The 16,484-nt window shown below is 38.9% G+C and overlaps 1 protein-coding gene across 3 annotated transcripts in view; it reads right to left on the bottom strand.

Annotated features, from left to right (window-relative positions):
* The window catches only part of LOC121090606 (LYR motif-containing protein 2-like), a 106,675-nt gene that overhangs the window by 40,177 nt on the left and 50,014 nt on the right, over positions 1-16,484 (bottom strand). For all 3 annotated transcript variants that reach the window (XM_040599305.1, XM_040599303.1, XM_040599304.1), the window contains exons 46-63: positions 15,261-15,469; positions 14,544-14,689; positions 13,482-13,684; positions 12,167-12,387; positions 11,024-11,137; positions 10,099-10,231; positions 9,328-9,437; positions 8,506-8,639; positions 7,632-7,792; positions 7,102-7,222; positions 5,794-6,004; positions 5,413-5,644; positions 4,158-4,284; positions 3,101-3,271; positions 2,742-2,956; positions 2,262-2,643; positions 1,947-2,056; positions 166-862 (exon numbers count right to left, since the gene is read on the bottom strand). In XM_040599305.1, coding sequence (XP_040455239.1) covers positions 166-862; positions 1,947-2,056; positions 2,262-2,643; positions 2,742-2,956; positions 3,101-3,271; positions 4,158-4,284; positions 5,413-5,644; positions 5,794-6,004; positions 7,102-7,222; positions 7,632-7,792; positions 8,506-8,639; positions 9,328-9,437; positions 10,099-10,231; positions 11,024-11,137; positions 12,167-12,387; positions 13,482-13,684; positions 14,544-14,689; positions 15,261-15,469 — 3,697 coding nt within the window. The remainder of the gene's footprint in view (positions 1-165; positions 863-1,946; positions 2,057-2,261; positions 2,644-2,741; positions 2,957-3,100; positions 3,272-4,157; positions 4,285-5,412; positions 5,645-5,793; positions 6,005-7,101; positions 7,223-7,631; positions 7,793-8,505; positions 8,640-9,327; positions 9,438-10,098; positions 10,232-11,023; positions 11,138-12,166; positions 12,388-13,481; positions 13,685-14,543; positions 14,690-15,260; positions 15,470-16,484) is intronic.

Below are 16,484 nucleotides of genomic sequence, written 5' to 3'. Positions count from 1 at the left end.
CCTTCTCTTTTCCTGGCTGAACATCACAAACTATCAGCCTTTATTCACGGGAGGGGTGTTCCAGCCCTCTGATAATTTTTGTGGTCCTCCTGTAGACCCACTTTCTTGTACAAGAGACAAGGTAGTTCAGTGCAAGAATCCTGGCCACTGGCGTTCAGATGTTACCTGACACAGGTGTCTAAAAAGCTGCAGAGATTTCTGGTCCATCTCTCCTCTGGATAGTACGTGGCAGCGAAGATGCAACAAAGCATTCACTAGGAGCTGTTCCAGAGTTGGGCAAGGCTGCTCTACTCCCTCAGGTTCTCCTTCAGAGTGCTTCAAAAAGAACTTTTTAAGTCCACGAAGGACCTCAACTGAATTCACCGAGCATAAAATCTCTGCATGAGCAAAGTAAGTGGGGAAGGCATGGCCAACTGAAGGAAATGACAACAAAGAAGTAAGGAGGTTGGTGAGATCAGCTGGACGCACAAAAGTTTTGAGTGCTGCATAAACTTCAGAAGCCACTAATCGCATGCCATGTTGCAACTGTAAGATGGCAGCTTGCAGTGGAATTACAGCATCAGGGAATGCAGCATACTCCTCTGCCAGGTGTTTTCTAAACTGATGGTGTGATTGTTGCCAGGATGCTTCTTCATTTAACAGGCTTTGTACTGCTTGGAGTGATTTAGGTCTTTCCCCACGGAGGAAGTGTAGAAGGCGAGCTAAAAGATCTTGGACTGAAGAAACCCGTGCTATGCTGTTGATGTACTGGTGTGCCTCCTGGTATAAGCAGTCATAGGGTGGAGCTGGAGGCCTGAAGGCCTTTTTTCTGGAGAGACTGCTTATTTGCTCCTTCAGCCTTTGCATTCTTTCATGCAACAGTCTGTTAAAAAATAACACTGATCAGTTTAGACTTACAAATGTATTTCATATAAAGATGTTCACATATATCTAACATAATAGTTAGATGTATAAAAAATTTCAGAAGTATTCTTCTAGTTTGTGTGAAACAGCAAATAAGGAAAAGCAAGAAGTGACACCTGTATAGCATACGTATGCAATTCTCTCCTCTTCCCTCATGCCCCCCCCGCCGCCAACACTTCAAAGAAACTTCAATTACTTTTTTGCTTGCGACCTGACAGCTCTGTGAGCATTAAGGAAAAAGTATTGCTTGAAGCAACTGGTAAAATAGCCATTCAGAACTTGTTTTCAATGGCTATCTTTCTCTTTAAGCAATAGCACAGAACTATCAGTAGCTCCACGCATATAATAATGAAATAAAAAACTTCCATTGATAGTGGAAAATCATGAATAATACCCAGTTTTTATCTCCGTGTGCAAGGAACATCTGGAAACCTGCACAAAGGAGAAATCTCTGTTCACTTCAAATTTCCTCAAGTTCCTCAGATTAAAAAAACCGAGCAAAAATAAACCAAAAAACTCCAACAACAAAACAACGGCTACAAATTTTTGAATGTCAACAGTGGACTCTATATGGTAAGCAACTTCATCCATCCACAGCACCAGAGGCAAAGGCTGTTGCTAAAATACACATCTGGAGATTTCTACTCAATACAATCAGTCCAAGAACTCTGCAAAATAGCCCTGGCATCTATCACGGCCTTGAAGAGTTACAGTGATAGGTACATATTCCATGTCATTTTAATTTGTTGATAACATTGTCACATTTTAATGACATGACCATAGTTCAGATGTATGGCTTTATTTTCATTTCTGGGCATAGCTTCAATTTTATCAAGATATGAAAGGCCACTGCTTTAACTGCTGTATTTACTGTATTTGTCCTTACCACCTGAGTTTGCAAATTCATACTTCAAAATAAGCAACTCTTAATTCTACAGAAGAACACAAAAATTACAAAGCTGTGGAGAAAAGCTTTGGAGTGCAAGCACCCAAAGATGAAATTTCCAATCTAAAAGAAAAGAGCTGAGTGTCAGAGATGTTACCTGAGATGGGGATGAATATAGTTGCTGACTGCTTCATCTTCAATAGTTTTTCCAGTGTGCAGCTGGGATGAGAAATCATTTGTTTTCCATTCACACTCAAGCTGGTATAACTAAAAAGGAAAGAATAAACCATTCTCTAGAGGGTCTGGTTTTGGTAACCAAGTAGGTACATCACTTTCTTGAACATTAAAAGAAGTTCTAACTGTACAGTTTAAAAATCATAACCAAAGATTCTCCCAAGAACACCCAAGCCAAATTCCTTGGTGTTGATTTTATACATTACAGAGGTAAAAGCCAACTCAGATCCATGCTCACCTCTTCTTTTGCGTACTTGAGCTTGTATTCTCTTTTAACAGCAGGATCAAACCTGGTCTGCGGAAGCCACACCTGGATCTGCACCAAACCAATGTTCACCCAGAGGCTTCCACGCCAAGCTGTCTCTGGTAACTCCTTAAGCCCTTCCCCAAAGAACTGCTGCAAGCAAGTTAGCAGGAGAAACAGGAATTCTTTAGGAAGTAACTCCTGATCGGTGAGGCTTCTAAGTATCTTAGAAAGGTACTCATACGCAACAGGATCCTTGACGTAGAGCTTTTCACAGCACTCCAAGAATTCTTCTTGAAGTTCCATTGGAACCAGATCTACCAGGGCAGAGAGTTGTCTGCTTAGCATTATTCCTTGTAGTCTAGCATCTGTGTGTCTGGAGGAAAAGGAATGAGAAAAGTTTACACATGATAAGGAAGCTCTTCTAACATGCTCAACTTAAATAACATATATGTGGAAGAAAGGTCTCAATACCTAAAATCTGCTATTGAAGAGACAGCCAGGTTGGTCCACAGTGCTGAGCTGACTTCATTAAGCTGCTGTGCTCTCTCCATCCATTCTCCCAGTGTCACATGGGATGATGACAGAACAGGAAGCCCACTCACATCCCACTGGCTTGTCTTGCTGCTGCTAGTTAGAATTTCAAAGAAGCACTTTGAGAAAACGGCTCGGGTCAAAATACCTGGGCCCTAAATTAAGAGATTAAGAGTTAGATAGTTCAGATACAACTTGCACTGACTATGCTAGAACTTACAGTATTGCTTTAGAAAGCTGTTGAATTATTTAATAGAAGAGTTTCAGCCTTCAGTTTGATTAGGTCAGAAGAGACAAACCTTCATAGAAGAGTTCATATTGGACTTAGAAAAGTTCTTTTCCTCTGTTGCAGGTAGCGGCCTCCAAGTCAACCAGTAATCTGGGTCTGTGGTGAAAGTACTGCTCCAAAAGGATGCTAACGCAGCATTAACTAGCTGAGATGACAGAACAGATATTTCTTCAGGGGATATCTAAGGAGAGAGAAAAACTTAAGAGCTGAGAATAATTTACAGGGAGCAACAGAGAATCAAGGATGGACACACACACACACAAAGTATGGAACTATTTTTCGGTAGGGATAGTACAAGATATTCCTCAAGATCCTTTTCAAATTCACAGTGGTTGCTTGCATCTCTTCTCAACAAGGAGTACACATCCTGAGGTCTGCACTGCCTCCTGTCTGTGAGATGTGCAGCATGTTTACAGAACAAATTTTCAGAATACAGCCTCTAGTATATGACTGCGCAACCTTCTGTAACAACACACAAGGTTGCATAAGCATGAAACAGATAAAGTGACTCAATATTCTGCTCTGAAACATTTAGAAGTGAACTTGCTGGTTTACTGAGCTTTGTGGGAATACAACCACTACTGTATCATAACTAAGCACTAATTGATCAGAATCTCTCTGATGTATTACGTGCTTTACAGAAAATGCATCAAATAACTGTCTCTGTATATTTGACTTGCAATACAGACCTGAAAAAAATAATATAGAAGCACAGGAACAGAAGCAAGTATTTTTCAGCATAAAATTACTTTGAATACATAGATACAGCTAGGCTGGCACCTGCCATTCAATCAATTTCCTGCTTTTCATTAGGTCACATATGGATGACTGGAACAATATGACCAGACTAGATCATACAGAACTATGTTATTTCAGATTTTGTTGTGTTTTGTTTATGTTTTAGTGCTGTGTTTTCATAACATTTTTTGCAGGCTCACAGAAGGAACAGTTAGTGTCAGGCACAGGTAGAAAAACTGCAAATAAAAAAAATGTTACAAAGGTAGACCTATTTTGAAGAGTCACTTGAAAACTTCTGCAAGACTAATTAAACTGAAACTTGCTCTTACTTCATGGAAGTGCAACAAGTACCACAGTCCAGACAGTTGGTGAGAAGCAGCTGGTGTCAGCTTCAGGGAAAAAGCTATAAGCTCAACTAGATCCGAACATATATGTAGCTCTTGACAGCCGTTCTCCCTGTAGGAGGTAAAAGAAATACAGCCTAAATAATGCTTAAAGCAGGGCACATGAAATAAATAATTTGGATAGAAAACCAAATTGAGAACGGCAGGCAAAGCCACAATAACAAAGACTCTGTGAGAGGTTAAAATGACAACATTCTAAACATTGGGGAAGAACAAGCACTCAATACTTGTAACACTTGCATCCTTCAAAGCTGGCAAAATCTAAAGACAACAAAAAGGGGAAGAAGTGCAATCTTCTGCAGCTAGAAGCTACATGTTCAGCAAAACATGCAAAACAATTGGAGACAAACAGTCATCCAGCCTTATAGTTCTTGTGAAAATCAGAACTTTGCTGAATTCAAGAGTGCATCAGTGATTCTAGGAGTCTCACTGCACAAAAAATTACTTGCACTGAAATCCATAAATTAAGAGCTCTCTTCTAAGGAACGGTCAAACAGTCAAAAAATAAATACACTTGGCCCTTAAAACAACATTAAGCTGCGAGTATATGTGTGTAGCTTACACGAAAGGAAACATGCATACCAGTACACTTTCTCCATCATGAAGTCCAATTCAGACTTTCTACAGTAGCCCCCAGCAACACTTTGATAAACACCTTCATATTAATTCCTAATATGAAAGACCCTTCTATTTCATTAAAAGGCAAATGTTAGTATTTTCCTTTTGGAAATACCTATGTAATATTTACTACATAAAAGGTTTTAGTTGTACTCCAGCTATAACCCATTCATCCATTAATAAAGCAATTGCTGGATAGTAATGTGTTCAGTCAAAGGGTCTTGGACATCAGCATTCCTATTGTTGCACCAGTGAAGTTAGAAAAGAAGAAAAGTACTTCTTCAATATAACACTAAACTACTCCTTTGCTGATACTTTTTTATAGCTGCCCAGCTGCAATTCTGCATGCAGACAAGGAGTGCATATGAATTTATATACATAAATATATAAGCTTATGTGTGCATGACATACATATATATGCATATAGACACAGCTATAGATACATCATATATGTACACATGCAGATTTACATACAGATGTAAAACACCAAAGTTGCAGCTTTTAGCTAGAGATTCTGAATCTCATGAATGGAATATAGGATTTCTTTCTCCAACCTTCTTACCTTCTTGCACAAGCCTTGGCCACATAATCTGCTGTCAGTCTGTACTGCCATAGCACACCTATGTATTCCATTGCAGGCCACAGCTGAACCCTACTGCAGAGCTGGTTTAACAAGGCAGGGTCTAACTGACTGGAGATGGTGTCTTCAGTAAATCTTTCCTCTGAATGACCATAGGTAACTCCTTCTGCTCTCAGCTGTGAATGCACAGCTTTCAAAAAAATCTTTAGTTGACCTGTTTGACAGAGTGTAAGAGGCACATAAATGCATGTACTATATTTCTTGCCAGTGAACATGTCACAATCTTTACATTTGTATATATAAAAAAATTCCCATTGACATGGAAGAAGTAATCCTGTTAGGCTCTTCAAAAGTGTCACCTACCCAGACTAACATCTTCTAAATGACTGGCTCTAATTATCAGGCCATCCGCTTGCAGTAACGCTTTCTTCACCTTCCATCCAGCAGCAGCAATTTTCAGACAGCACATTTTTTCCTGCCATCTACTTTCTCCAAAGGCCAATCTTAGCTCCAGGATGTTAAGGGGTTTGCTGAGGACTTTTAACTGAGAAAAACATTCCATGCCCAGTTTATCCTGGAAACATGAAAAGAACAATTTGTTTCTGCAGCACTAACAGAACAATGAACAAGATCTGTGACTGCAGTCAAAAGTAAGATTTCAAATTACTTCAACTGAAGTACAAGTATATATAAACCAACTTGCAACAATTTAATAATTCTTTCCTAGCCCTACTCAATAAAGTAGGAAGAAAGAAATTGAAATAGTTTGGCACAATTCTTACTTGCCAAGTTTATTTTTCCTTCATGAAGAAACTACACAGATTATGCAGACAAACAATACTTCAGCATGGCAACTTACCTAAACTAAGGGCAGTAAATACACAAAGGAATAAAAATTTCAGTAGCTACTATCACTTAAAAGAAACTCCACTTGTGTGTAAACCACTTGCAATTTAAATACATTTGGATGCCTAGAAAAATCTCCCAAAATTCTCAGTAAGCACTGAATGTTCTTGAGAGCCCCACAAAGTAACTATGTGCACTTTTGAATAGCTGACTATCTTTGAGAGATAAGGTCATAAAACCCTAGGTCTTAATCGCCAACATCAGCAGCCCACATGACTACTCGTGCCCTGCTTTTAGAAAGAGATTTATATTCTTTAGAAAATTTTACTGTAAGATTTCTTCTTTTAATTGATTGACAACAATTGCTGAAATAAGAAAAAAAATCAAACCTGTCAAAGTAAAAGGCCTTGTCTTGGCAAGTCATAAGGCAGCCCCATCTTATGCTATATAAAAGGAAGTGCAACTATCTATTCTATATACACATTATGTTCCTAAATAAGCAAGCGGCATATTGACCATTCACAAGTCTCCAGAACAGAGCAAGGAGTAGTATTTTTATTCTTGGGCACCACCCTATATTGAATAACTGCTATCTATACAAGACATTTCTATTATTAATTATGCTATCTGGATAAAGTGCTATATTTCACAAAAAAGATGTACATTAACATTCGCTGAAGTTGGTTTTTTAATTAATCTAACTAGTCCAAAAGGAATGTATTTTGCTGGCCTGGAAAGCAAGTACTGTAAATCTTTATGATCATTTTAAAGCATTATTTGTATATTGCTGGAAATACAAATCTTTTGCAAACAGAGTACTAATACCTTAAAAGGAAGAGGTCTTCCTAGAGACTTCTGCAATATCTTCATATTGGCAGAAATGCTAGCAGGATTGGCCAAGCAGCTCTGAATCTGCTGTGAAACAGATTGAATTTCCTTGGAAACCCTTGCAGATTAAAAAAAAAAAACCAAAACCAAACAAACAAACAAAAAAACACACACAAAAAAAATCAAACAGAAAACACACAGGGAAAGGGGGGGGAGAGAAAAAAGGCCACAGTTAACTCAGAAGTTTGAGAAACAACACGAAAGGATGCATAAAGAGACAAAAGTCCCTTCTCTTATCCTTCTATTAAAGGGGTAAAAATTCTAGAAGACCATTTGCGCAAGCATAAGACCAATGCTAAGAAACCTGAATTTTAAAGATGAACAGCTATTTAATATAACATACTTGTATCATTAATGGAACATAACTTGGACACTAATGGTAAACAATATAGCTAATTAGCTATAACACTAAAGAAAAGAGTAATTAATACATACATTTAACAGAAACACAAATCAAAACCACTCACTTGTGCTGGTCTGATCCAATAAGCATCTGAGGAATTCTGTCAATTAGATGCTTCATAACCCAGTGCCAGTGCAGAGACAAAAGTGACAGTCCTGGTGAATCTACTGTCAGGGTGTCAGAGACTGCCCAGAACCGGTCACGCCACAACAAGCAGTATAAAATCTAACAAGAAGCCAGAAAGGTTATAGTTTTCCCATTGCTGTGTGTTACAGAATACTTTGTACTTCAAGCAAGAGAAAAAGCAAACACACCATCACTTGCATTAACTTCAGACTCACACATGCTTTGTATTTAGTTGTACACAACCACTACTCAACTATAGCTCCCTAAAATTACCACATGGCTTTACTGGCAGGTGGAACTACACAAGTCAAAACCAAGCAAACCGTGCACCAAGTCTACAATGACATTGTCAGATCGCAGCAAAATTATCTTCATGATCTGACAAGGGAGAGGAAGAAACAAACCACCCCTGTGACCTACGTGTCAGCTATCCAGGTTCAGGTACCTTTCTCTGAGATAGATGTGGATACTCCCTTTACCATCAGTGGAGAGAAACTGGCACTTCTGTGACACAATTCATACCATCCTAACCGGGCAGAGAAGGCTTGGGATATCTATGTCCCAGGTGTCTATATTTAGGAAAGATAATTCCCACCTAAATATCTGCAGGTTGAAAAATCTACACTCCACACAGAAGAAATGAGAAGACAGAGCACAAACACAGTCACTGACACACTGATGTTAGGCATGTTCTGAATACCAACAGAAGCACTGCAATGTACTCAGTGGTCCCTGAAACTAAAAATAGCATGGTGCACACCATCTCATGTCACTTGACTTGCATAAAAATACTACAAAAAAAATCTACTCACATCGTGCATGTCATCGTCACTTAAGGCCACCTGAGTAGACTTCACCCAGTGAAATGCAAATGCATCCCAAAGTTCAAAGAAAGCAGCAAGGTTGACCACGATTGTATGAGGAAGACAGTTGTAACTTCCTGGATCTGAGTTTTGGGGAGGAGGGAAAGAAAGGGAGAGACTGAGTGTTCCAGCCACATCACATGACACAAGGGTCAATTTCTGATCACTAAATGCTCTCTGTGGTTGGGTGGTGTGCGGAACCACCTGAAAAGATCTAAGAATTGAAGTAATAAAAGTAGTCCTTCGTTATTTGTACAATCCTCTATTAACCCCTACGCATTTAATGAAGAGTAGTCCATAACGAGGGAAGCATTGACCAACTGCTTCTATGCAATGCACTAACTTCACTGCTTGATTTCCCCCCCCTTTGTTTTAGGAGTAAAACATCCAATTTACATAAAAAAATAGAAAGAGGATTAGCACAAAAGCATGTCTGAAGAACTCGGCTATTCTTATTAGCCAAAGACAAAATGCTATTCCAGTTTCTCTCCACCATCATCCTGCAGTTTAGAATTAAGAGAGGAACGATATTCACTCATTACCCAGTAGAGGCTGGACATAAACGCTACATGTAACGTAAGATGTATCTTATTTAAGAACAATGTGTTACACAGCAGAGTAACTCCCATCTCACTGCTTTAAATTCACACAACCTTTCTCTACACATTCAGGACACATCATGTTTAAAGTACACATTTCATAACACTTCAAATTAATTATATTTCAAACTGACCATAGAACCAAAAGGAACAGTGAAAAAAATCAGCCCACCTTTGTGGAAATCTAGAGACATTCTTAAAACACTATTTCTTGGCTTCTTGCTGGTAATCAAATTCTTCTCGGTGTAGCTTCTTTTTTCTCGGTCAAGAAATAATACTGCCCTGAATAAAAAAAATAAAGTTGTTAGAAATTCAGTGCCATTTTAAAGTCTCTGCCTTATGGGGATGGTGAACTACAAAGTGACAGTTGATATTTCACTGTATTATGAAACAAGAATAAAGTGCAGCATAACTAATTGCTTGAATATGGTTTCTGCAGAAGCAAGCTTCACGAACAGCAGATTCCTGACTTCAGCAATCACCAGGAAGGAAAAAGTACTGAGCTACTGAACAGATGCACCACCACCACCTGTAGTACATGTGAGCAACTGCTTCCTTGTACTGTAATTGCAAAATCAGTCTATTTTTTGCTCTTATTAGGTAAATCAGTCCAAATCCAAAAGCAGGGCAACTATTTAAGTTTTCGGTCACAAATTTCACGTTGCTGTTTCTGCCTCTTTTATGCTTCATCCCACAGTTCTGGTTGGTCCTTGAACTACTCCAGCCTATATGGAGAGCTCTGCTCCCTGTATTAAGTGATTTGTTTTAGTCTGAATCTACAGAAAACAGAGGCAAAAAACACAAATACCTGGACAAAACCTCAGCCTGGTATTTTAGATGACATCTATCAAAACCTAAGAACATACTCGGCAGATACCACAAGCATTTCTACAGCACCGATAAGTCAATGGGCAGTCTTTACGAGGTGGCTTCTTTAACCCACCGATTTGCTACAGACTTCAAAAGGATTAGAAGCTGATCTGTGTGTTCCATTTCTGCATCAAAGTTCATCGAATTTCTAATGATATCCAAGAACTGCATATTCCACCTTGGGTCCAGAGGCATCACATGTTCATCTAGGAAGACAGACAAGACAGCACAGCAGTGGAAATGTTATTCAGTGAAGACTTTCCTCAATCACCTTGCCTATGCAAGAACATTAGGGAAAGAAAGAAGGAAACCTAAGAGGAAGGCAGAGTCTTAAGCTCCCTCTCACTCCAGATATCCAAACAGAAAAGCATTAAGTTGACTGCAGGTTCTGTAAAACAGAACAGTGAAAGTAAATTAACCAGTGGTCAGAGTCCCCAGAAAGACAGCCGGGAAACTAAGATCCAACTCCCTTTCCCTTCACAGTTCCAGGCAAGATATCTGGGACCATGCATAAAGGCTCCAGTGTCACTGTATGTAGCTTTCAGGCATCTAACAAACTTGGAAAGGAAACCACAGACCTGAGCTCCCAGTAAAACACTGCAGGAGAATTATAGACCTCAACATAGGTTTTATATGGGCCAACACAATAAATACTGGGAAAAAAGTAGGATGCGTAACCCATCTGGTCAGAAAGGCAGTAGATATATGCATTGCTCTCAATAACGTCACTGAAATCTGAGCTGTAGGAATACAGAGTCAGGATTCATAGCCATAGCACTCTTACCTAATTTGCACAGGATGAATGTATTTAATCACCACATTTGCAGTTCTAGACAGCAAGAGTGGCTTTGTTGTTACTTTTTTTGCAACAAGAACAACATATAGTTAGAACGAAGCCTTTGTTTTGTTACACACATTCCCTAAGAAGGGTTGCAGTGTGCTCAGAAAACAAATAAAGGAAGCACCTATGTCTTACATCAATTTTTTTTCAGAAGTACCTGTCATAGTCGGCTGTAGCAACTTGATCATGTTACTGACTCCAGATGAGAGGGGACTGGCATAGAAACTACCAAGGGCTACAGCACCTGCTTCCAGCTGAATCCGCACTGGATCTGAAGGTGAAAGGCAGAGGACACAGGTGTAAAAGAGCATTTAGTACAAATAAATAAAAATAACTTCAACTGAAACAGCCAAGCAGCCCGAATCTCATCTATGCATGCACCCCAGACATGCTGGTTGCTCCTACTTTGTGTTAGCTCCAAGAGCTCTTAAAAGCAGTCAGAATATCATGGCCAAAGAAATAAATCCAGTAAAAGCGTTCTAGTTAAACTGGTGATACTACATGTATGCTACTAAAAGTATGGCTTATGAAAATCCATGAGTTTATGCCTTCAAATCTTTCTCTCAGTACATCTTTTTTTTTTTTTTAATTGAGGGGAAAAAAAACAAAGGTCACCTAAGAGCACATGTCACTAAAGTAACTTTCTACATCTTTTCTAGTTTATAGACACACCTGTCTAGAAAGACAGCAAGATCAAAGGGGAACTATCCCATTCATGTAGGGACAATACAGCCCAAGATTTCACACTATACAAGGAAGCTAAGTGTGTGAATTACTTGGACTAAGGCCTGTCTAAATTTTCCACAAGTTTAATGTAATTAAAGCCATTAAGCAAAATACCTCATCTCAGCTGCTATCCTGAACGTTCAGGCAACACAACTTCAGAAAATCTCAGTTCTGCAGTTTTCTGGCTTTCTAACCGTTTGTATTTCAATACAAAATAAACAGCAGGCATTTTACTGGTTTTAGTATCATTATTTTTAAAAAAGTGATAAGAAAGGCATATTTGCTTACATAGACCAAGAGGTAGTCAAAAATAACTGTAATTCAGAAGCAGGACAAGTTACACACATGCTTGAGTAATAAAACACAATGTTTAGCCCACAGTCTCCTGTTGTCCCTAATATGCACAACCTGTTTCTGTCTCTCCCTGGAGCCTCAATGCCCTTGATTTAGCGTGGATAGTTGAGAAGTTTCGTATCAAACCATTTGAATGGTCTATATGTTTTGATAGAATACAACTTGTGAAGATAAAATAAACCAGTCCTTAGGCAAAAGGGTAAGTTAAGTAATTACATACCAAGCACCTGTGGCAGGTTTTTGGCTAAGCAGTTAAGCCATTTAACTCTCAATGTCCAATCTTGATTGGTCGCCTTTTCTATGAACAACTTCACCGAAGCCTGGAGAACTTCCATTTTATCCATCCAGCTTGCATCTATCTCAACAGCACTGAACTTGAGACTCTCAGGATTAGTGGACTGCATAATTTTTTGAAGGTCTTGCAGAGTCAGTGGTAGTGTCCTGAAACACAAAGAAGTGAAATCCAGCAATCTAGGGCTTGAACTGCCAGTTCCAGGAAAGAATTTTGCAAGTCAAGCTACACAGCATACAACTGTCTTCAGGCAAGAAGGCAGCAATGCAATAACCTCTCCTCTTTTCTTTATTTGGCTTTAAAGCCAGCTTCCAACTTCATATCAGTTGGGAGTACCTACTATTATGAACTCACTACAGCCAAATGTTTGATCAGTGTCAGAAGTGAATAGGCACAGCATTCCACTGAGAAATTATCATTGATTTTTGCACCAGAATGATATGTGAAGGTAAGTTAAAAGACAAAAATAGAAGGCAAGTGTCACTGATTAAAAAAAACCCAAAACACCACCACCAGCACATAGCTAAGGTTTCACAATTTCAACATTACATCTCTGTACTAACTTCTACAGCTTGTTCATTCACTGGAACCAAACCACAGCACCTGTCTACAGAAGGTCACTGAGCAAAGCAGGCAGGCAGACAGATACTAGACAAGTGCTGTGAGAACAACAGTTATATTGCACAAGAAATCATTAGAAGAGTTCTTGCATATGGCTCCTGTACATGAGACTTCCTTCAGACAGCTCTGTTTGAAGGAGATTTGTTTTATCACCTGAAGCTACTGGACCTAAATAACTGATAATTGTTTACGTTAAAGCAGGAAGGACTGAGGATCATTAGTATATTTAAAACCAGTGAAATATTTTTTTTTTTAAAGCTCAGAAGGAAACTGAAGGAACAGATTTTTGGGGCTTTTATTGCCTTGTAAACCCACGGTCTGCCTTCACATTTTCTGCTAAATCCCTAATCCTAACAACTTAAAATGGGTCATAGGTACTGACTAAAGATTGACTAGAGTCAAGTATTTTGGACTGAAGAATAAAACACTAATTAAACTTGTATTTGTACTGGTTGCATGGAAACGTAACAGGAGCCTCAGTTACAGAGTGTGGATGACCACAGTCTCTACCCACACAATTTGCTCAGGACAAAGTTTTGCAGGGAACAACGACATGCCACCAGTAGTTCATGCATATCTTGTTTCTTACTCATTTATTAAACACAAAATGTTTCTTGCCTACCTGCAGTTTTTAAGGTTTAGTCTATTCAGACAATACATTAGGACCTGTGCATCACTCTGGACTGTGGAAAGAAGCGAGTCTTCAGCTGCAAACAGGCCTGTAGGTAAGGAGTCTGGCCACAGTCCCACTGCTAGCAAGGAGTCACCCCAAGTTTCAGAGGAAGCCAGAGATGAAGCATGCTTCGTAACCAGTTCTAACACAAGCTACAACAACCAACCAAAAAGCAGTTCAGAATCATATTGAAACATATATTCAAGTATAAAATAGCTCAGGGAACTCTTTAATTACATGTATTTATTATGAAATCACTACAAACCAAACGTTCTACAAATGCTATATAACCTACAGAAGTACCAAATCACTCCAACCATGAGTGAAATAGCAATATTCACTTCCTGTTTTAAACTGTATAATATGTTATCTCCATATGTCAGCATTTCAAGCTATAGTTTCATCAGTATTAGTATCCCAAAGTCTCAGCTGAAGCTGTCAAAAAACAAGTAAGCCTCAGAGCCCCACTCTGGATCCCTTATGCTGCAGAAGTGAGCCACATCTACAAAATATCTGACAAACTGTATTTATCCCTCAGGAAATATCTCAATAAGCACATCCCAGTCTTCATACAACTCTCGCTCATTTGACCTCTGTCTCCAGCAGCATGCCACCAGGCTGAAAAAACATGTCACAGAAGTACAGGTGACATCTGAAGTTCACTGTACTTCACCATGCAATACCAAAAAACCCAACTTCTGGAGCTTCAACTGATCTGTTACAGAGTAAGTTATATGCAGAACATTACTGCTTTCACTGGAGCCAAAAAAGGCTCAGAATCTAAAAGACATAGAAAATGCCCCAATGCCACTTAACCCCTCTGCTCTTCATCACCTGACAGATGCCCGAGAGGACATTTAAAATTTTTTGGATCATCTCTCAGAGCACCATCTTCATCAACCTCTTGCTCAGGTACTTAGGAAACAGAGAAACTCAAAACTAGCCTCATGAAGTGGTATCTGTCATTTATCTAGATGATGTAAGAAAAGCTTTCAAACGCCAGACTTTTACCTTTTGGTTAACCTGCAGTTGCTGTGAGCGGCCATAAACTTCCCAACAGGCTCTGTAAAAAGACTTTGCTAACCCAAGGCCTCTTTGTACCTGCTGCACAATTAGCACAGCAGCCTGAAGCAAAGGTGACAAAGATGACACAGAACCTGAAAGACACAGAGCATATAGGACGATATGAACGTTTAGTAATTGTCAACACTCTCTGAGAACAAACACTAGTTTAGACCCTAAGGAAGATCCAAAACAAATGAATCCTACTGTGTCCTGAAAATTGAGTGGGTTCTTCCCAGGGTTAACAAAAAAATCTGACAAGACTGTAAATAATAGGTGACCAGCTCAAAATAAGACCTCAAGTAGCCAAGATAAACAAAATTCAGTGTCGTCTTGCTCCAAAGAACAACTTGATAGGCCTTGTGCAAACCCTCTATTTCACTGATTTTCATTTAGAATATATTGCCTTCCCTATAGCAACAGACAACTGACACTTGGAGGTGTCTGAGGTCTCCTTACAGAGTGCTCAAGTTACCATCCCTTCATGATTTGGGCCTACTTTCTGAGAACACAAAAACCAACCCAAAACTACCTAATTATACTATACTATGCATTTACATATAATAGGACATAATGTAATAAAATAAGCAAGTTTAATATTAAAAGAGTTAATACAAACATATGTAATGAGCCTAAGTTAATAAATACTGAACAGACTCTTCTTACCTGCTATCGCTGCCTTGGTTTCCGAATGCACAGCCAGAAGTGCATCACAGATGCTATTTCCCACTAAACCCAAACCATGCAGGAGTAACTTCAAATCCAGATCATCCAATACATTTCCATCATTCTCCCCAGGAATGTAAATTTCAATCCCACGATTCCGCATGGCTCTGGATATTTCCCCATGTGCAGGATCCATGGAAAGGAAAAGCCTGACAGACATTAGAATAGAATAGTTCAGTTAGAAGGGACCTACATTCTTAAGATGTAACTTAGGGCTTCAAACCACTCTTCATAAATTAAGTTCATCTTCATAAAAATGGGGATACTGATATCTAGAAAGACAGAGACATCTACTGGATTTAAATGAGAAATCTGTATGAATAATTATACTTCGAAATTAGCCACAGATCCATTGCATGCTTTTTAACTCAATTACATCTGAACTATGTTTATTTTATCATTTACCTACTTAAAAAAAAAAGTTAAAATATGCCTCTGAGCTATAAAGACCACCATTAAAAGTCTTAGCAACAGCTTCAGATAAATCTGTGCTATGTAGAAACGAAAAGTATCCAACACCCAACTAGTTAATCCTATCAGTAGACATCTCATAAAAGCAAGGAGAGAAAAAAACTTCCAAGATACAATGCAGCAAAAACAGGTTACTAGAAAGTCGAAGATCTTGTTTCCAATTCAGAGGAACCAGAGCACATCAGCCCCAATAGTCTTTTCATGAAATTATAAAAGGTAGGAATTATACAGAATAATCTGTATGTACTCCTCCCATCTTCCCCAGAAACCACTTCAGACCTGAGAGAATACAGACTGTCTGGTTGGTGTTTTTTTTGTTTTGGTTTGTTTTTTTGTTGTTGTTGTTTTGGGTTTTTTTTAAGTTCTGTCACTGCAGGAAACTCAAATTTATGAATGGGATGGAAAAAGCCGGGAAGTAAATTATTATGTCCATATACCAGCTTTCATCACCAACATATCTGAATACTTTGCCATCTTCAACACATGTATTGTCAACTCCATTACAGTGAGACAAGGAAATGCTGAAATCCTAAATTAGAAATGGAGAATCAAGGCAGAGATATACTGGTATGAATTTTCCAGTGTAATAGCCTGTGTTGCAAAAGGGATACAAAGCCAAGTCTCTCAAGCTCTCTAACATACGCTCATCACAGTGTAGTTTTCTTCCTTGCCAGTGTCGCTGCATTACATGGC

Source organism: Falco naumanni, chromosome 6 (genome assembly GCF_017639655.2).
Source record: "Falco naumanni isolate bFalNau1 chromosome 6, bFalNau1.pat, whole genome shotgun sequence".
Taxonomy (NCBI): Eukaryota; Metazoa; Chordata; class Aves; order Falconiformes; family Falconidae; genus Falco; species Falco naumanni.
The sequence above is the reverse complement of the archived record's forward strand: the minus strand, read 5'-3'. Positions and strand labels throughout refer to the sequence as shown.